Source organism: Phoxinus phoxinus (assembly GCF_949152265.1).
Source record: "Phoxinus phoxinus genome assembly, chromosome: 24".
Taxonomy (NCBI): Eukaryota; Metazoa; Chordata; class Actinopteri; order Cypriniformes; family Leuciscidae; genus Phoxinus; species Phoxinus phoxinus.
The window spans coordinates 11603762-11625564 of record NC_136899.1 but is presented as its reverse complement, the minus strand read 5'-3'; the positions used below and the strand labels follow the sequence as shown (position 1 = coordinate 11625564).

The window sequence follows — 21803 nt, the reverse complement described above, 5'->3', positions numbered from 1 at the left end:
TTATCTCATTTGAACGTGATTACCAGCCTTGTGCTTCTGGTTCTCTCTGTTCTGTCTCCCTGCGTGCGATTTCATTCTGATTTGGCAGGTGGTAGGTGTAGAGTGTGTCACGATCCTGCAGCGAGTGGTAATCGCTCTCTATATACAGCACCGATGAAACAGACGGTGAGACACTGTTCATTCACAACTCCGCTGCCAGATCTGAGTCATGAGAGAGTGAAAGAGAACAGTGTCCCACTAAGCAGTGGGAGAGATGCAGTGACCTCATTCTGAGTCATGAAGCATGTACCCTGACACAAGCCTCCGTCACCATGTGCGCTCGTAGGTCATCAATAACCTACATACGGATGATACTTATACAATCTGATTTTGCAGATCAGATCATTTCAGTGTAGCGTTCAGCGCAGGGAAGCCTGGCTGGGATTTTGTCTTAACACTTTTAAAAGCTGATTATTTACTTAAATCGTTTAATGTGCTGAAATTGGTGGCTGAAATGAATCTCTCTGACATTAAAGACCCCATGAAAACAAAATGAGCATTTTGTGGCTTTTAGTCTATGTCTGTTTGGTTTGATGTCACCAATAGCATTTGCTAGTATGCTCAAATGTTATATACACAGTATTGTTAAAAAGTTTTTTTATGAAATTAATACTTTTATTTATTAAGAATGAATTAAAGCAGCACTCAGTAGGTTTGGAAATGTCTTCGCTGTTTTCTCGCAGGTTTCGTTTTAGAGCTGCCCCTATAGTTTCGGAATAGATATTTGAGAAAACTGTCGTAAAACCATTGGCAACTTTCCCCCCTCCCATCTTCTCCCTCTGGTCACGTGCATTTGTTTTCAGAGAAGCCGCCGGCGAACGCACGGAGCCATGTCAACTGAGGTATGTATGATACTCAGAATGATATCATATAAATGTACGTGTGCAGTGCCGTACAGCAATTCGTTACATCGCGAGACTTGATATCAGGCGATACCCGCCGGCCCAAAGTTGCAAGTGTGGTTTTTCCGCTCGGGGGGGTGCGAGACGACCGCCATTCAACCCGAAAAAAGTCATATAACTATTCCAATGACTCCGAAGCTGTTCGGTTAACGTAAAAAAAAGTTACTTAGAGCACCTTTAAACTGATCAAAAGATATACAAAATATTTACAAAATACTTTCGAACTTTCTATTCATCAAAGAATCCTGAAAAAAGATCACAGTATCCACAAAAAATATTAAACCGCACAACTGATTTCAATATTGATAATAATAAGAAATGTTTCTTAAGCCCAAAATCAGCATATTAGAATGATTTCTGAAGGATCATGTGACTGAAGACTGGAGTAATGATGCTGAAAATCCCGCTTTGCATCAAGAATAAATTACATTTGAAACTATATTAATATAGAAAACAGTTATTAATAACTGTAATAATATATCACAATATTAATGCTTTTAATATAATTTTGATCAAATAAAATAATAAAAGCCTAAATTAAATCTGTTCATCATATAAAGCGATAGAGTCTCTTCAGTAAATTTGGACAAAACTGCTCAATTCATATGGATTATGATCTCTTTATGGACTTTTTAAAGTGTCAAATTAGTTGTTGCTTAGCTGCCAACAGAGGGACAGAAATCTCTCAGATTTCATTTAAAATATCTTTGAGTTTTGAAAATGAACAAAAGTCTTATGGGTTTGGAACAACATGAGGGTAAGAAATGAATGACAAAATTAAAATTGTTGGGTGAATTAACCCTTTCCGGATCCACAATATATCGGTAACATAACAGTCACATTCAAAATATATTACATTTAGATGACCTTTGAAGTCATCTAACACTCACTTAAAGTTAATCTTAAAAAAAACATCAATTTAAAATTCAAATACACTGAAAAACATTTTATATTGCATTTAATTTAATTTTTTTAATTTATTATATTATTATTTTATTTAGACAAAATAGTACAGATTTTTTATATCAATCATTTATCATACACATGAAAATAAATATTAGCTTATCATTATGAATGACAATTCTACTATTGTGTATCCCTAATACACATTTAAAATTTAGTCATTCTCTTCCAACAAAACAGTCCAAAAATATTGATGACTCATCCTACACTACACAGATTGTTGTCCAATAAAGTGATCTCTAGAATAAAAATGCCCCATGTCCCTTTCCTACTGCGATCCATTTTTCTTAAAGAAAGAAATCTCTTCCATATATCCCGTCCAAACTTCCTGTTCCAACAGGAAATATGTCAACCCAGGAAAGAAATCTGAACTTGTCAAGTGATTTTTATGGGGCTTTTAAAGACAGCTGTGATCAGAAAATTAGTTTTTTTTTTTCTCAATACGGGTTTACAAATGCACAATAAGCTTGTTTTTCCCCCACCCGCAGTGATAAGTCGAGTCTGAGCCAACAGGCTAATAGACCCACGGCGTGCCACTCAAGTACAGTGTTCACAACACCAGTATCAGTTCGGCTGCCGCCCCATGACTTCTCCGAGTTCAGGTCACCTAGCAACCGCTCCCCAGCTATTTGAATTTTCATGCATCACTTTGTCTGCAGTGATGTCACAGTTGCCCTGGCAACCATATGCCCGACTTATTGTGACACTTACACTGTAAGCTATCTGTCTATGGGCTAATGACATTTCCAGAGGTTTAGGAACAAAGCATTTGTTAGGCTTTCTAATGTTGAGCGATAACGAAGCTCTAATTTGTGCATTCGTCTAATTAGCTGAGGTATTAAACAAGAAAACAGTTAAAATAGAAAGAATAATAAGGGAACTCCTAAACAGCACGGCAATATAATAAAGCATGCAGTTTCTCAGCATCCCCTATTCTTTTGTCTTCAACAAAAGCTGCTTCTCTCCAAATAAATCACAAAAATGGCTCCATTATAATTCCTCGTATATTCACGCTGCCAAAAAGTGAGGCATTGTTATAATCACGCAAATGACCAGTGCTGCCCAGTCAGTCAGAAAGCCACGGGATTGAGCTAAATATAGAGCAGGTCAAAGAGAACGAAGCACAAACCCACAGGCCGTTTTCTTTTTTAGCTCTAAAGACACTAAGCCTCTCCGCTTGAGTTCCTCTTTTTATTTTCTTCTCTTGATTTAAAAGGATGTTTCTGCGTTTTGTTGACCAACGTCTTGCTTAATCATAGTAATTTCCATAATCCGTATAAAAACATATACGTATGTATCTGCCACAATACTGGCGAAACTAAACACACAACATTAATAGCAACCACTAATAAGGTCAAAACCTGGGTACAAGACAAGGCTTTTCAGTTATGCATTTTCCGACAAGATGGTGGCCTTTGAACTCTTAATATCGACGGGGGAGATTGATTTAGTGGCCTTTTGCTTTGAGCAAGGGTACAGACTTGTCCTTTTCCTTCCAGCCCAAACTATAATGATCACTGACCTGAATGTACAAGAACTGAACATCTCGCTTTTGTACGAACCCGAGCCGATGCTTTTGTTCACCTCCCTCGAGAGAGTAAATATTGATGACCAGGACAGTCAGGGGTCGCCGTGGCCAGCGGTAGGAAAAAAAGTGATAATCTGTCTAGATCACTGCATTGCCAGAGATAATCTGTCTAGTTCAGAGTGTACAGTATGATGAGGCACTGCTACAACAGAGAACAGCCAGGCATGGATATACAGGCACAGGAAGCTGGTATCCTCGGCCAGTTTGCCAGCTCCCACAAGACAGCAATGCCTGAATACATGAGGAATGAGGCTGGGAAAAAAAGAAGGAATGACAAAGTGAACATTGGGAGGCCACCTACAGTATATGCAAGTGTACTCAGAAATGATAAAAAAAATGCACTTCTTAACGGAGATACACATTTACAGAAATCGTCCTCAACGACCGGGGCTCACGAATAAAACGTATTTAAATAAATAAATTATTAATAACATTAAAATTAATCATCAAAATCTAAACTAAAATATTAAAAAGAACAACATTAAATACATTGAAATTAATGTCTTATATAATATAATAATAATAAATAACTGTTGTTTTTAAAGGGATGAAAATGAAAATTCTGTCATTAATTACTCACACTTATGTTGTTCCAAACCGTAAGACTTTCGTTCATCCTCGAGACACAAATGAAGATCTTTTGAGGAAACCCGAGAGCTTTTGGTCCCTCCATTGACAGCCTACGCAACTACCGTTTTCAAACCCCAGCAATTTAGTAAAGACATCATTAAAGTACTCCATGTGACTCCAGTGGTTTTGTCACAATTTGAAGAAGAAGAAGAAGAAGAAGAAGAAGATGATGATGATTCCACAGATTTTCAATACTAAATTACTTTATTAATAATAATAATAATAATAATAAAGTAGCACAGAGGGTGTAACAGAGTGTGCATAAAACAAACGCAAACACAAATATCGACTGACAAACACGGAGTGAAGGTGAGGAACTTAAATGCACATGGTGATTAACTAAATGACGAACAGCTGTGGTGAAGATTAGTGTCCATGGAAACTGATGAGTGGTGGGAAATTCAAACAAAGGAACACATGTGATGAATGAAAACAAACTAAAATTCCATGAAAACGAAACTAAGAACAAACGCAACTGAATAAGTGTGACAGGTTTAACCTCAGTTTTATGAAGTGCCGCAATTGCTTTGTTTGCAAAAAAACTTTTTTTGACCACTTTACCAACTCATGCGTGTTGTGTTAAACCGAGAGCGGATGTTGTTTCGTGAATGTGCGGTTAGAGATTAAAGGATAATTCCGGTATTTAACACCTTGAGTCTATATTGTAGTTTGTTTTGGATGAACAAGAGTGGTGGACAACATTTTTTTGACAATGGTTCCTCTCTCGAGTTTTTGACTATAAAAGAATTGGCCATGGACCCATTTAACATTGGAGTCAATGGGCATGTCCGAAAATGTCATTAAAACAACCTTTAACATTATTTATAAATGTTATAAAACTTAAAACTGTGCAACTCACCGAGTGATTAGTGATGTTCGTTGATGTTCCAGAACCAAAAAGTGTTGCGAAATACAGTTTCTGTCGTGTTTTATTCGTCATTTTGTAAAATCCCATTGTTGAAAAAATAGTTCCACTATAGCAAAATAAACGGATTGGAATCATATATTGCGACGATATATTGTTTATAATCATCAACGAACACCACTAACCACTCGGTGAGTTTAGCAGTTTTGTAAACAAACATTATTGGCTGTTTTAATGACATTTTCGAACATGCCCATTGACTCCAATGTTAAATGGGTCCATGGCCAATTCTATTATAGTCAAAAACTCGAGAGAGGAACCATTGTCAAAAAATTTTTGTCCACCACTCTTGTTCATCCAAAACAAACTACAATATAGACTCAAGGTGTTAAATACCGGAATTATCCTTTAATATTTTGTAAATAAAGTGGTAAATTATGGTCTTGGTCTCTTCATGAAGCTGAGGTTATACCACTGGAGTCACATGGATTACTTTAATGATATCTTTACTACATTTCTGGGGCTTGAAAGTGGTAGTTAGACTGTCAATGGAGGAACATATATCTCTTAGATTTCATTAAAAAGATCTTCATTTGTGTTCCGAAGATGAATGAAAGACTTACGGATTTGGTACAACATGCGGGTGAGTAATTAATGACAGTATTTTCATTTTTGGGTGAACTAGCCCTCTAATTGAAGAACATACCGTTTTTTTTTTTACTTCTGACATTACAAAATGAATTGTAGTTAATTCATTTAATATAAATACATCCAGTTTGTTTATAAAAAAAAAAGTTTCAAAACAAGCATTCTTTGTCATAATTACATCAGAAATACCGGAAATAACATATCAGGGATCCTTTGAATATTTTGCTAGACAACAGGGGCTTTCGAGTCAAATACGTTTTAAGAAAGTACAGCCTTTCTCTTCTGGAAGAATAGAACAAAAATATTGATGATGCATCCTGCACTAGACATATTTTTGTCCAAACAACTGCTCTTTATGAGAATGCACTGCTCCCTAATTCCACTAGCTGTGATGTAAATAAAAAGCCCTTTGATATGCCACAACCAAAACTTTCCAATAAATACATCAACACAGTAAAGAAAATGTATGGGATTTATAGTGTTTTCCAGTGTCAAGAATACAACAATGAAATGAGACATCCCAGATAGCGTCCCGCCTGTCTGCCAATCTTGCGAGTGCTGGTTTATCGCCGTTCAAGAGCATGTGATTGAATGCTCGTGTGGAATCTAGAGCTCTGCGTAATGTGACAGGTGATTTGTATGGGGTCTGGAGATTGCTGACAGGAGAACAAACTCATTCATTGTCTTCTCGTGTGCTGCCGTTCGACTCAGTGGCATGCAGCCAAGCTCAGGCACTGCCAATGTCATACAACCACTGAAATGTGCAAAACACATGTTTACTACAAGGCCCAGATAACACAACAAACTAAAGTGCAACGTGTTAGATGGCTATTTCATGGAGACATGCTCTTAAATGGGCCACTGGAGATGAGAATTATCCAGTAATGAGCATTATGGTTTAGCACTGTAATCATGACAATGGATCTTAAAGGACTTGACAACATAGAAAACAGCTTTTCACTTCTCTTATCTGAGTTTAATGTGAAGAGATGACTATAAGTAAGCCATTTGGTGGATTACTTGTACAGTTGCTTATCTAAAACTTCTGAACAGCAATATTGGCTAAGCCATTACTTTAGGGCAGGACTATATGATTGTCTGAGCAATGGAAGAATCAAGAATATTTGGGAAACCTGTTTGAAAACAATTCCAATTTGGGGATGTTAGTGGCAGGAACAAGACACTTCACCTTTAAGAGCTCTGCTATGATTGGACAAAAGCCCTTTCTCATGCATAAAAGCACATTTCAAACTTTTATGAAAAACAAATATAGGAATAAGTCTGCTAGAAGCACCACGCTGGCCGAGTCGAATTTGGTTTGCGGACCTTATCCATCTCCTTGACGGCCCTCCCTTGGAGATCCCGATCAGGAGAGACCTTCTGTCTCAGGCAGGGGGCACAATATTTCACCCCCGGCCAGAGATTTGGAAACTATGGGTTTGGCCTCTGAGGGGGCCCAACTTATAGAGAGTGGTCTCTCAACTGAGGCTGTGGAGACCATTCTTAGCTCCAGAGCTCCAGCTATGAGGAAATTATATGCACTTAAGTGGAGAGTTTTCACGTCTTGGTGCCACAAGCATCAGCAGGATCCAGTCAACTGTTCAGTTACTTAGTTTGCCGACAGTTTTGTCATCTGGCATTTTGTAAGTATGGCGGTTTGGATTTTTTGATGAATGAAAAGTAAAAAAAAAAAAGGATTTTCTATTTTTTTTGTAACATAAAATGTCTTTACTGCACTTTTGATCAATTTAATGTATCATTTATAATGATACATTAAATTGTATAATTTCTAGCAAAAAACAACAACAAAATCTTACTGATACTAAACTTTTGAAAAGTAAATTATAAGGCTTCAACCTTCAGTCTGAAGATTCTCTCTCCCATTCTTTTTTTCCGATACCATCTTGTACACTGAGGCAAAAATATCCCTGAAACAAATATTTAACAATATCCCCACTTAGGCTAGGCCCACTATTGTTTTGCTTTTGATACACTGGCCACACTGATGGGAAGTTCCTGAAGAAGAGGACTGGGAAATCCATCCTCCCTTCTCTTATTATTAGCATTTGCCGTGATGTCACAATGGACTTACCCTTATAAAACAAAGCACACAAGCTTTAGGCCTGTTTAAATGTAATTTTGGATTACATAAAATGAGAATGTTAGTCTGTGGGTCATAACAATTGACATGAACTTGATAATGCAATCAATTCTTCATTACGTTCAGCATCAGGAAAATATTTCACTGTAAGAAGGGATAAAATGCAAGAAATGGGACTTTCCATTGCAGGGCTAGCAGAGAACTGCAGGCAGAAGGCATATCTACGGTGCCCCTAAAGGGACATGGTGATGGAAAATATGAGATGGGAGGAAAAATTATGTCAATGCTTAGTTCTCTTGCAAATGTTTAGAATTTTGGCAAGAAACTTTGCGTTCGCTCGCAAAATGTTTGCGTTCCCTTGAGAACGGTTTTTCCTACTTTTTTTCCCATCACCATGTCCCTTTGGAGGCTCCGTACATAACAGGTCTATCCTCACAGCGATCTCACCTAGATAGACACGCTCAAGGGAACAGTTAGATAATCTCGGGCCCTGTAGCTCAAAATAGAAAAGGCCCAATCACACTTGGATTTCCCACACCTGCAGATACTATAGTCAGCTAAAACTACTCACACGTTAGTATAGCGCATAAAAAGTTTCAAGACTGTTTTGAACAACAAAGACAAGCATGTTCGTGGGCAAGTGCTAAATTGGATTAACAAACATGACCAGTGTTGTTATTTTTAACTAAAACTGAACCAAAAACTGTTAAAAAATAAACTTAAAAAAATTAGAAATGTTGATTTGGCAACAAACTGAAATAAGTACGAAAATTACTAAAACTGAAATAAAAATTAATTAGGGCAAAAATAAATGAATCCATTCCACTCTTATTGGTAGCTGAAATATATTCAAAATTGCAGAAGAACTTATCAAACAAACACTCAAGTGTTAGCGGATGTGTAGAACTTTCTGAATGGCGGCCAACTCTGCAGATTCTTCTACTAATTCCCTCCATAATCAGGTTATGAAAGGCCATTTAAAGGTCAGGGTGGGTGAAGGTAAATGTGTACAGTTGTTCTGGTAGATTGAACGTCTAGATCAGCTGACAAAGAGAGAGATGGCAGAGACCGTGTCTTGATATATTGAAAAGAGAGGGGAAAACAGAGAGTTCTCACATGTGACACCATGTGAGTCTGGCTCCAGCACAGACAGTGAGGGAGCATGAGACAGCCGGGCTGAGACGGTGAAAGAGAGAGATCCTTTAGTTTGGAGGACTCACATGCTGATTTTGTGGTCTCTACTAACCAGCCTGACTGTGGGATGGCCCTCTCTCCTCCCCTTCCCCTCCTCTTCCTGCCTCTGCTCCCTGCTTCACCCCTGGCACTCAAAAATGCAGCTGGGACAGGGTGTGTGTGCGCGGGCGTGCATATTTGTGAGCGTATATCACTGTTGGGGAAGCTACAAAACTGTACCCATTTGGAAAAGTAGTTAGTTAGTTAGTGCTACAGGTTACTAAAGAAAAGGATCTAAGAGATTAAAGGCAACAATACATTTTAAATATAATTTAAAGACAGATACAGTAGATTTATAGCCTACCCTAAATATAACTAATTAAACCAGAAAACTCCCAAATATCAACCCAGAGTTGAAAAAAAGTATCAACAGTACGAATACATTTACGAGATGAGTGTGTTTGTTTACTCGGCTGTAAAGGTGTGCGCAAAATATGATATCTATATAAAAATTTGCTAATTAGTCTTTCGTCATACTACACACCTAACACTGTAAAAAGTGATCAGTTGACAACTTGAAAATGAGGAAACCTGTTGCCTTAAAATTATACGTAATTGAAAAAATTAAGTAATGTGACCTTGACAATTCCACATACTTGTTAATTTTTTTCAATTATGCATTAGGTTTATTTACTTAATTTTAAGGCAACGGGTTTCCTCGCTTTTTAAGTTAAGTCAGCTGATCACTTTTTGCAGTGTACTTATTAGAAATAGTAGTTTGTTACTGGAATTCTGGAAAAGCTACACTTGAAAACCCACTGTCGAACAGCTGAAACTAAGTCATGTTAGCAATAGTAATGTCTCTACTTTAAGTTATTTACTCTCCAACAATGATATATTTGTGTGTGCGAGACTGCGAGTGAGTGGCAGAAAGATCTGAGACTCCCGACTTTGCATTAAGAATCGAAAAAGAATAGGCCTGTGTCCAGTTGGCCTCCACCCGCCTCACTCACACATACACACACACTCTGACACACACCCTTTCAAAACCCCAGTCTTTCCCCTCACCAGCGCAGGCAGCTGGCAAAACACAAAGGGAAGAAGTGTGCAACTGGTGCGATAAAGCCGGGAACATCTTGTCATGTCGTCGTCAGCAGAACACATTCTCCACACAATAAATCCTCACGCGCCGAGTTCTGCCCCTCCACCCCCACCCACACTGAAAGATCACTACTGAAGACCCTCCCGACTCTTTCACATTCACGAGACGGTCCAACACAGCCTTTTAGAGTCACAAAGAGACAAAAAAAAAGCTCCATTCACTACCCCCCTCTGCATCTTTCCTAGTATCTCACACAAGGACCATATATAGTGAAGGGAGTGAATTGTTCACCCCAAATCATGTGGTGTTTTTTGTTTGCTCAAATATTACTCAGAAATCATTTAGACCAGATTTACAATACTTTTACTGTGCTTTTTTGGAGTTTGGCAGTAACAACAACAACAAAATCAGCATTTTCATTGCATGCCAATGAAAGCACAAGGAAATTCTTTTGTGTTCAATGAAGAAAGAAAATCATGCAGGTTTGGAATGACACGAGGCCGAGTAAATGATGACAGACTACATCCAGAAAACACCCAACTATTAAATCAGAGTTGAAAAGATAAAAAACAGCAGCATTTAAAGGTGTACCAAGTATTTTTCCCATATTGCATGCAAATAAAAGCCCAATGCAAATCGTTTGTGTTAAATGAAGAAAGAAAATTGTGCAGGTTTGGAATGACATGTGGGTGAGCTGGACAATTCTTGATAAATTGAGAATCACGATTTTTTTTGTTGCAAATAATAGAGATCACGATTTTCCCACGTTTATGAACGGACAATAAACCAAATAACATGTAATTTACTAGAAGTTCTGACCAATGTAAAAGTTAGCGTAGGCCATTTCCCACCCTTTACATGAAACACATGAACGCACTGGTCGCGCACAGCCAGAGCAGATTCAGCAAAGCGTCATAACACCGTGTCCTGACTACACACGGCGCGATAAAAGGTATCTTTTCCATGTTAATCAGAGTTTTTGTCCTAACCAGCCACGACACGCGACGATTCCATTTTAGAAACGGTTTCTATTTTTCTGTGACGTCGCGCTGGAACAACAAACACAAAGTGTGGCAATGATAATCTCAGGTACTGTTTATGTGCTTTATTTAATGTTAAAAGCGTGTCATGTGACTTTGAATATCATTTAGTGCTCCCAGCTTTGTAGCTGTAAAAGCAACAATGGATAATTCACCTCAGATCTTGAAATTAAACAAATGGAAACAAGAACGTTCAAACTGTAAAGAAACAAATGTATTATTTAACAAAGATTTCTGTAGTAACTCAGTATAGGTTTTGATTGATTTGTACGCATCGGCATCTTGCAGTCGCGTCGGGTCAAGTGTGGACAGACATTATTTGTCGCTGGATCTTATCGCATCGCGTCTGGTTAGGACACAGTGTAAGAGGCGGCGCGGCGTACATAGTACATAAAAGTACATAACATTACAATAATAATGTAAACAACTAACAGACCTCTTGCTTGTACCACCTGACTGCTGCAGATTAATTTGGCATTGATAAATATGTCTCTCTTTCTATATAGAAACGCATAAATCCGAGTCTGAGGACATGAACAGCTCTGGGTAGAACGTCATGTGTTGCCATCTTGTAATCACGGTTACGACGTGACGTGAACCCAGCATAATCGTTGTTTGGGTTCAAGAGGAACTGTAAAAGGCTGCTGCTGTTTGTTCTTGGCGCTCGGTGACTGTCTGTCTACAACTCTGCATAGCCTTAGAACGTGCTGATGACGTGTGATGTCTGCGCGAGCAGGTGCGCGGAGGTATGGAAATACATATGTTGACAGGCAGGTAGGACATCGTATCATTGCATTCGGACTGAATGTAATGATTGAACGAAAATGTTTGGGTCCTGAGACTTCCACAGAAGATATGTACATGTTTTCATATTAAGACAACTTCTATTATTGATTGCTATCAGGATGTGAAGAGAGTTGCAACCAGAATAACAAAAAGTGTTAATGAAAAAAAGTGCCCACCCTACATTTAATTGCTGTAGTCTATTTAAAATGTTTATTGAATCTGAATGAATTATTTTTTCTTTAAAGAAAATCGGTTTGAATGAATGTTTCAATTAATCGCTCATAAAGACTTCACTTGTTCCATTACTGAATGAATTATTTATTTTATTTATTTATTAGTAACAATACTAGAAATGATTTATACATTTTCAATTTATCGGTAACAATATTGGAAATGTATACATTTTAAATGCATCAGTATTGATCTTTAATTGTGCATGCTAATTTACCCTATAGATAACCTTTGGTAATTGGCATTATCTAACCCTCACTTAAAATTAATTTTTAAAATCAGAATTTTTTTAAATAATTGTTTAAAGTAATCTTTAACGAATCTCCTTAAATATAAATGTTATACTGTATACTATAATGTTGTGATGCCTAAATTCTGCACTTAAAATTGTAGATTTTAGTTCATAGTGTTTTATTTTTTATTTAAACACAAAAGTAAAGAGTTTTAATATCAGGCATAACATGTAAATAAATATAGGCTTATCAGAAATCGACTATAATTTTATTATCGGTGCATCCCTATGTTCTCAACAAAGCATTATTAATGAAAGTTACAGAACTGAATCTATTCAAGAGCACATTCCCAGGCCTATCAGAGGCAGTGAGACATTAGGACAGAGAGTGTGTGCACTCTGTGCTAGAGGGTTGCAGCGTGTTCCGGAGCGTCGGGCGCTCGGAGACCTGTTCAATGAATCCTCTGAGGACATCGGTGCAAAGTCTGCCGCTGTCTGACTGTTCCCATGGCAACGGCCAGGTGAGCAGACAGGCTAGAGAACACGATGGAAACATGTGACTCTCCCACATGCTCAGACACACAGACAGACGTGCATACAGATGTCTCTCAAAAGTGTGTCAGTTACACACTCTACAGCTCTGAACAAAAACGCCAAGCCGCCTCACAAAATAAAAGCACACCTAGATAACAGTGAGAATTGAACTGGCGCATACATGTGCAAATGTCTCGTCATTTAAAATATACGCACACAGCGTTTCTGTGACTGCTAACTAACATTCACAAAGACGAGACTGTGTTTCTAACATTAGCTTGGATGGAAACACAGTGAAAGAGAGGGAAAGAGGAGAGGCGGGGACATCTGCCTGGGGACTGGAACTCAGAGGTGTCATGAAGTCTGAACATCACGTAATGAACAGAACTCTGACGGCAAAGAGAGAGTGGGAGAAAGAGAGAGAGGACAAGAGGATAATTAGCTACTGTGAAAGAAAAACAGTCCTTGGCTAACATGACGAGTTCTTCCTCACCCAGTGCTTCATATAACAAAGGAGCCAAAGAAGAGATATTTCTCAGGCTCATCTCACAGCAAATATATTAATAGCAAATAAAAAAATATTACATTTACTAAACTAATAGGAAGGCAAAAAAATAGCTTTTCCGTAAAAAAATAAAATAAATAATAAATAAGCATTACAATGTGAATGAAAAATAAATAGAAAAAACTGAAAATCTGAAACTGACAAGATCACAGAGAGAGAGAGAGAGAGAGAGAGAGAGAGAGAGAGAGAGAGAGAGAGAGAGAGAGAGAGAGAGAGAGAGAGAGAGAGAGAGAGAGAGAGAGAGAGAGAGAGAGAGAGAGAGAGAGAGAGAGAGAGAGAGAGAGGTTTTGAAATCCATCTTTTCACATGGAGGACAGCTGAGTGTCATACAGAACTGTTACAAAAGGTGAAAACATTCACTGATGCTCAAGACGGCAGCATGATAATTTTTTTTATTATTATCTTTTTTTTTATACTGAATCTACATGAGATATTTACAGTACAATTTTACCTGATTATCCAACTCAAAGGTTTTACACCCTCCTAATGTATCCTAATGTATTGCGTTGCCTTCTTGGGCATCAATGAATGTTTTATCCTTTTGTAATAGCTGTGTATGAGCCCATCAACTGTCCTCGGTGTGAAAAGATGAATCTCAAAATCATAGTCACTGTTGGAAAGGGTTCAAAGAATGTGGAGGAATCCTGGAAAGAAACCTGGAGGATTTTCCTAAAGAACAGTTGGCAGTTAAACTGCTCAGGACAAACCAGGAAGTTATAAAATAAAATAAAAATCACAAAACATAAAAACAGTCATTGATTATCCAGGTAACAATATCCGAGTCTGAGTTATAATAATCTAATATATAATAACACCGTTCAAAGATTCAAGGGTATGTAAACTTTTGAACAGGTAAACTTATTTATTACAATTATTTTGTCTTGTAGACTATATGTAAATATCTGTTCTTTTAATGACCCTTTATTTTGTTAAAATTAACATTTTGCAAATTCTGCAAAGGTGTGTGTATAGTCTGTTTTGGTTTAGTTTTCACTGTGTTCTGTTCTGCCTACCCGAGTTGCTAGTTGGTTTCCCTGGCTGTTAATTAGTTTGCACACATCTGTTCAGTTTTATCCTTGATAACACTCACTATGTATTAAGCCCTATTTTTGGTTCAGTTCTTGGTCCAGTATTGTCAATGTTAAACGTGGTTGTATGATTTTGTCCTGCGATCTTCGAGTTTTAGTTTGTATATATTAGATATACATTATTTTGTTACTCATGTCCTTTGTCGTGCATGCACATTCATTATAGCCAAATATGTGACCATAAATATATTAATTTATATTTATATTAAGTATATATTCTGTATTTTATATAAATAAAAACGTATAGGCCTATACACATTATCTGCCATGGATGTCACAAACTTGAACAATTAGATCTACTGTACTAGTTATGATACCAAATCTGCATTCAGTCCATGCTGAATCATAAGTGCAGCAGAGATCAGTGATGGCAGTTACAGTTTATTGCTAAACGCACAATTATATTATAGTTCATCGTCATTAAGTACTGCAGTAGACTGTGATGTTGACAATTAAGATAAGTATGGAGCAGTTTCTGTTAAACCTAAAACAACAATAAATCTAAAAATAAACCTGATAATATATACAGTGAGGTTATTCCATCATTTTTGGATTTTGCATGTATTACTGATTTGCACGTACTACTGTATTGAATTTTTATCATTTTGCAAATGTGCAACTCTGCTTGTAAGGTTTTATTAAACTTAAAAGCGAGACAAACACTGCATTCAATGGAGTTCAAAATCATCCATCATTATTTGAGACCGTCAGCAAGTGTCAGATTTTCGTAAGCTAGTGGCTTTTAATTCATAATGAATGACGTGCTGAATGTGTATCTCCGCTCCGCATTATTTATTGATAGAATTCTCTTAGCGTCTGCTACCATAACTGGTATGAGAGGCCGCCAGTGCACCAACTGAGGGGGAATGCACTTGCAGTAGCTCTGGGGTCAGAGAACAGCACAGCTCTCACTCTTGGCTTAGGTTTCAAAGACACATGTGGCTCAGGAAATCCCATCAGATCTGTGTACAGCCACTTGAGAGCCCCTGCAGCTCGGCAGGGAGACTGTAGCTATTTCAAAGCCCATTATTGGCCCATGATGTAGAGACGAATTTCACCGAAGGCCACTGGAAGCAGGGGGCAGTCCACTTTTAGAGCTGCAGGCCGTCATATATAAGGACATGTTTGCAAATACAGTCACCGGAGTACATTGGAAGGCTATTTTTAGAAGAACTTTAATAAGCGTACCGAATTAGCATGGGGCAAAATATAACCCATAACATGATTCCCTCCAGATATGAGCATGAGCCCTAGTTTATGACATCATCCAGGGCTTGAAGAAAGACCCTGCCATATAGAGAAAAGGGGATTGATTTGATCATTTTAACCTAATTATTAACTCATTTTTGCAGAGTTAGTTAGAAAGAAGAGGGATTCTGGGGGAAACATTTCAATACAGTAGTTTAACCAAAAATTATGGAATAACCTCATGTCATTCCTAAGTGACCTTTTTTCTGTGGAACACAAAAGAATACATTCTGAATCACATAGTGATCACTGTTAGAAATTCATTTGAAGCATTCAAGCTTCAAACGAGTGCAAAAGCACCATATAAAAAGTTGGGGTCCAAACCCATTCACTTGCTTTGTGTGAGCCAGAACAGACCGATTCACTAATAGTCTTCTACTGCAGTGTGTTGTTCACCGCTGCAATCAAATGTTGAATTGAGCTGAACTTGCGTCAGTGAGACCAAATCATCGAGTCAGAGAGTCAAGCGCATCAATGAGACTGAATCATTCAGCCAGTGCGTTGAACTCAAATCAGTAGCACCAAACCATTCAGTCAGTGAGTTGAACTCAAGTCAATGGGTCCGAGTCAATGCGTTCGAAATCGAATCGAGTCAGTGAGTTCCAGATCAGTAAGACTGATTCGGAGAGTTACTAAAATTAACTCAAGAACTGGATCACTAAAAATAATTTATTCTGGTTTTGTGAATTGAATCAACTGATTCATTGAAAACATAAGACAAATTGATTCATAATTTGTTCATGATTCGGACAACGCTACTCATGAACGCACCCTTGATAATTTTCAAAGAATATAAATTTCATGACGTTGAAAAATGATGACACATTTTAATTTGGAGGTAAACTATTGCTTTAAATGTTTGGATGCGAACATTCTTAGTCCAGGTTCATCCTGCTCACCTTCAGTCTACCCCAGTCATGTCTCATAAACTCAAAGGACGAATGTGACTCATCTGCCTCGCTGTCAGTCCAGACTGATCTTCACATGTTGTTTAGATGCTGGAGGACATGCGCTCCTTTTGCATCTGATTCCATTGGACAGGAGTGACTGACCTTGTCTGTGGACACAGAACTGCTGTGTTTATCAGTATTGAGGAACCTGTCACATCCATCTTCAGCTAATTGTCGCATTAGATTATTGATGTCAGGTATGAATGTTCCTTAACGACACAGGGGCTGCCAAAACAGCTCTCCATAAAGAAATCTATAGGCTCTGTCAATTCTGCATGCTGAGCGATTAAGCTAGCCTCACTCCCAGTCTAACTCCCCTTTGCTGTCCTGGAGCACATGAAGGGGAAAATTGCTTTCACAAGGTAGCAGTGAGTTTGGATCCCATCACAGGGACCTCTTATTGGAATGTCAGCTTTGATGAATGGATCCAAATGAACATTCTCCACATTGGAGGCCTTTCGTTGAGGAAGTGGATCTTGCTCTTCAGCAGCTGCTATCTGCTGATCCCTCTCACGGCGGGGGGGAGGTGATGTGGGTCTGCATAAAAAAAGCTCAGCTTGAGGTAATTCATACCACTCTGATTCATTAGAAACACTGGGACAAAGTAGGCCTCTAAAACCAAGGTCAAGGTCGACCTTTACACTTCCTGCTTCCTGTTCACTTGCTGATGTGGTTCAGATTCAGATGACTCCAGAGAGATCTCGAAATGGACGATTGGGCAAGCATACTTGGTTATTTAATGAGTTATTTTGAAACTTTTGAACGTTCAAGGTCCAAAGTGAGCTAGCAAGACAAAACTGGAAGGTACTGTATATTAGTTTGGCGTCAGTAAGATTAGTACATTTTTTAAAGGGCACCTATTATGGAATTTTTAAATTTGCATTTCATGTAGTGTGTAACATAGATCTAAGTGAACAAAAACGTCCTGCAAAGTTTGAAATATGAAAGTGCACCGTATATAAAGTTATTGTCTTTCAAAAGTAAGAGTCGACTGAGTAATTTTTATGAATTGTTAGAAGACCGAAGCTTTTTCTCTGACTAGATGACGTCAACTTGTCAAGTTATTTGAATACGATACGCCCACTTATTGCGCTCCAAGGCCAGGGACAATATCATGGCAACGAGACGCTGTGTTCTGAAGTGCGACTCAAAAGCCAACTTTTTTCATCTGCCCAAGGAGGAGCATTTGAAGACTAAGTGGCTACAATTCATATAACTATACCACAGAAGTATAGTCCGAGCCGTGTGCTTTGTTCGCGCCATTTTGAAGACGATTGCTTTTTAAATGCAATCAAACTTGGATTCGCGAGCCGGCTGATATTGAAGGAAGGTTCATTTCTAAGTGTATTTGCATCAGCTTCCTCCTCCGTATCACAACCTGTAAGTGTTATTAATAATTGTTGTTTTTACGTTTTATGTAGCATGCTTAATTATTATTTTGTTTGTTGTGTAAGCACCGTTTAGCTTCTAGGTCTTCAATGACAATTGTATTGAGATATGTGAAGTGTTTGTCGTTGTTTTCGGAGTTGTCTTAAAGAATAGAGTAATACCTCGTAGTAACGTAACTACATTTTTTTTTTTGTTGTTAAAACGTTATGTTTATGCATCGGGCTAATGCAAACAAAGACTGATTGTGCTTTTACAATATGAACTCTGGGCTATGCTCGCTAACATAACATTAAATTCTTTATCTTATTTTTAGTTTTTTACTACAAACTACAAAGCAGTGGACTATAATCATTATTATAACACAATTTAATTGATAAAAGCATCATTGTACTCCGTGTTAAACAATAAGTATTATCTCTGTAAACACTGCTGGGTCATCTGACCAATCAACGCAGATTAGCGTCGCGCAAAGGAGGGGTTTGGAAAAATGAGTCGTTGAACGAATCATTTGGGAGTCGGTGAGCAAATCAGGTAAAAATAAATGCATATTATACGAAAACAAAAGTGTTTTTTGACATTGCATGCATGTAAAACTGTTGTTGGGGACTCCCTAAACAACATTAGGAACATTTTAAATGTCATAATAGGTGCCCTTTAAAAATGAATATATTTATTCAGCAAGGATGAAATATTACAAAAGATTTCTACTTCAAATAAAAATAATAAATGGCATTTTTTTATTATTAAAATAGGAAAACAGTTATTTTAAATTGTATTAATATTTAATTACTTATTTTTACTGTATTTTTGATCAAATAAATTAAGCACTGGTGAGCACGAGACTTCTTTTAAAAAAATCGTATTGACTTTTGGTCAATAGTGCAAAACAGAGTTAATTTCTTTCAATCAATGATATATAAACCATCTACTGTTGGTTTATATAAAACAGCTGTTGCAACTCTCTTCAACTTTTTTTCTCAAAAGGAAATCTCCATATCAAAGTTTATCTTCCAGAACCTCATATGGTGACACAAATGTGGAATATTCCAAGCATTAAGCAAACGAAATGGAAAAAAGAGAGAAACTAAATCATGATGCATCTTCGTATTTTTGCGGTATGCAGTTTACCAGAGAAATGGACAATATTTTGTGTATGATGCTGCTAGTGACCTGTTTGTCACAAATAGCTGTTAGGCAAAGCAGTTAAATAATTCCACTCTAGAAGAGACGAATAATATTTTAAAATTCAACATAAATTTGTAGGCCAGTATAAAATATTAAAGGCCTTACTTTCCACTGTGAAATACGTTACATATTATAAATAACGTTGTTATTTATAATAACTGTTCAGAACTGCCTTGATCAGTCAGTTAGTGAGTTGAATTTGAGAACTGGATAAGTTTTTGTTTTTTTTGCGGAAACAAATCATTCAGTTTGGTTTTGTGAACTGAACCGAATCATTAAAACAATTTCTATGAATAATTACTTAATTTCGGTCTGTTTCTCACACAAAGCTATCAAAATACTTCAGAAGACTGACAACAGAGTACAACTTATGTGGACTACTTTTATGGTACATTTTAGAGCTTGCCAGCCCCACTCCTCATTAACTTTCATTATATTGAAAAGATAACAGCCTTGGTTTTCTTTAGAAATTCGCCTTTTGAGTTCCACAGAAGAGAGACAGTTGCAAGGGTGTGGTATAACATGAGCATGAGTAAATGATGACTGAATTAAACATTTAGGTGAACTACCCCTTTAAAGACCTTTTTGGACCAAGGTTGAGACTGAGAGTATAAGAGTTGAGAGCTGCAGCTCATAAAACTACCTAGATCAAGTAAGTTCTTTGTCTCATGCTTGTTTTGGACAAAGACTGATGAAGACACAGCCGATCCCAAATCAGATACCACAGGCAGACCATGTCGTACGCCAGAGAAGGATAAACATAAGCGCCTGAGAGTCTGCAGTATTTGTGGTGTGTACTCCCATGTTCTCTGCAGCGTTAATTGCTGCCGTTGTGCTATAAATAGAGCGCGCACATCCACGGCCAGGTTTCTTTGTCCCTCTCCTCTGGATTCAATATGCCGCAGCTATTTCTGTGAGTGCTGCACTCCAAAATAGCCGCTATTGAGCTCTAGTGGATCCCAGTGTGATTGCCTGTAAGCGCTAAAAATAGCACCTGTCAGATATTTTCTAATGCGTGCCGACTGCATTCAGATGAGCTAAAGGGTATTAATATCCACCAGCGGCATTGTCATATCCTGCAAATGATCACACATAATGTGGGTGGAGTGTTTTTTGGGAGTGTGCGTGACTTATGATTGTGTGTATGATGATGAGTGTAAGCTGACATCATCTGGCTCAGATGTCTCCTCTAGTTCGTTCTCAGTGACCTCCTGTATGTAGCCCAGGAAACCGCACTGTGATCCCATATGTGTGCACTGGAGCTCTGTATGTATATGTGTGTGTGTGTGTGTGTGTGTGTGTGTGTGTGTGTGTGTGTGTGTGTGTGTGTGTGTGTGTGTGTGTGTGTGTGTGTGTGTGTGTGTGTGTGTGTGTGTGTGTGTATGTATGTATGTGTGTGTATATATATATTTATTATGCCTTCCTGTAGCTCGAACAGTAGAGTGCTGGCGCTTGCAACGCCAAGGTCATGGGTTCGGTTCTCAGGGAAAGCAAGAACTGATAAGAATGTAAATGTGTACCTTGAAATGCAATGTACGTCGCTTTGGATAAAAGCTTCTGCCAAATGCATAAATGTCAATGTAAATATATTAGAGCTGCACGATTCTGGTTAAATTGAGAATCACTATTTTATTGGTTGAACTATAGAGATCACAATTCTCCCATGATTCTGAATAGACAACTAAACAAAACAGTATATTTTTAAATGAATGATTCAATGACTCGCTTCACTTGTTTCATTAGAATCTCTTGAATGAATGATTCAATGACAAAAACATTTTTTAAGAGTCGCTTGTCACCACCTACTGGTGTAACGATGTAATCGATACAATCGTTATTTGAAGCGTCAAGTTTCAAAAGGTGATTCACTTTATTTTGATCGCTACTGTAGACATCAGTGTTTATATCCAAATTACTGTAACAGAAATAATAATAAGGTGTGTGGTTGATAAGGCTGTTTGCGACGCTGTTTTATACCCATATATATGTATATAAAATCATTGACATTTAGGAATAAGATCGCGTAGGTGTTTGAATCGAGATAGCGATCTTTTAACGATACAATATTGTTATTCATCCAACAGCTGTAAGTTTTTCTTGTGTTCCTGTGCATAAACAAAATACAGTGCTGACAAAGTCGTGCTAATGGATAAACCCACTTACATCTAGTTGTTGTATTGGCGGAGCTGCATGTTGTGTGCAACTCCCCCTGAGCTCCTGTGTCTGTCCCCTCTGACTCCAGCCATTAATCAAACTCCCCGCAGTCAGACCTGCATAATGCAAACCAGAGCTGACGACATGTGCAGCCCCCCGGCTCCTACCCACAGGAGAGAAGAGGAGAAGAGACAAATGTAAAAACAAACACATCAATAATTATCATTTCAATAACATGAATCTGTAACAGTGGCGTTTAATCCGTTATTTATTGTCTGGCATTATGCACAAATTATTTTCCAGGAAAAAGTCCCTTTTAACTACACTATTCCTCTTAAAGTCAACATTAAATGGTGTGCGCAACCCAATTTATATATATATATATAATGT

The 21803-nt window shown here is 37.8% G+C and overlaps 1 protein-coding gene across 8 annotated transcripts in view; it reads right to left on the bottom strand.

Moving 5' to 3' along the window:
* LOC306992888 (uncharacterized protein) overlaps positions 1 to 21803 on the bottom strand; it is a 97341-nt gene that overhangs the window by 65350 nt on the left and 10188 nt on the right. For 7 of the 8 annotated variants that reach the window (XR_013796357.1, XR_013796358.1, XR_013796359.1 and 4 more), the window contains exon 3: positions 21423 to 21576. Coding sequence is in view for 3 of the 8 variants with exons in the window: in XM_079602157.1 (XP_079458283.1) it covers positions 21423 to 21576 (154 nt within the window). In the remaining 5 variants the exon portion in view is untranslated. Of the gene's footprint in view, positions 1 to 16637; positions 17223 to 21422; positions 21577 to 21803 lie in introns of those variants that run through there. The other variant, XM_079602155.1, reaches the window with a different exon arrangement.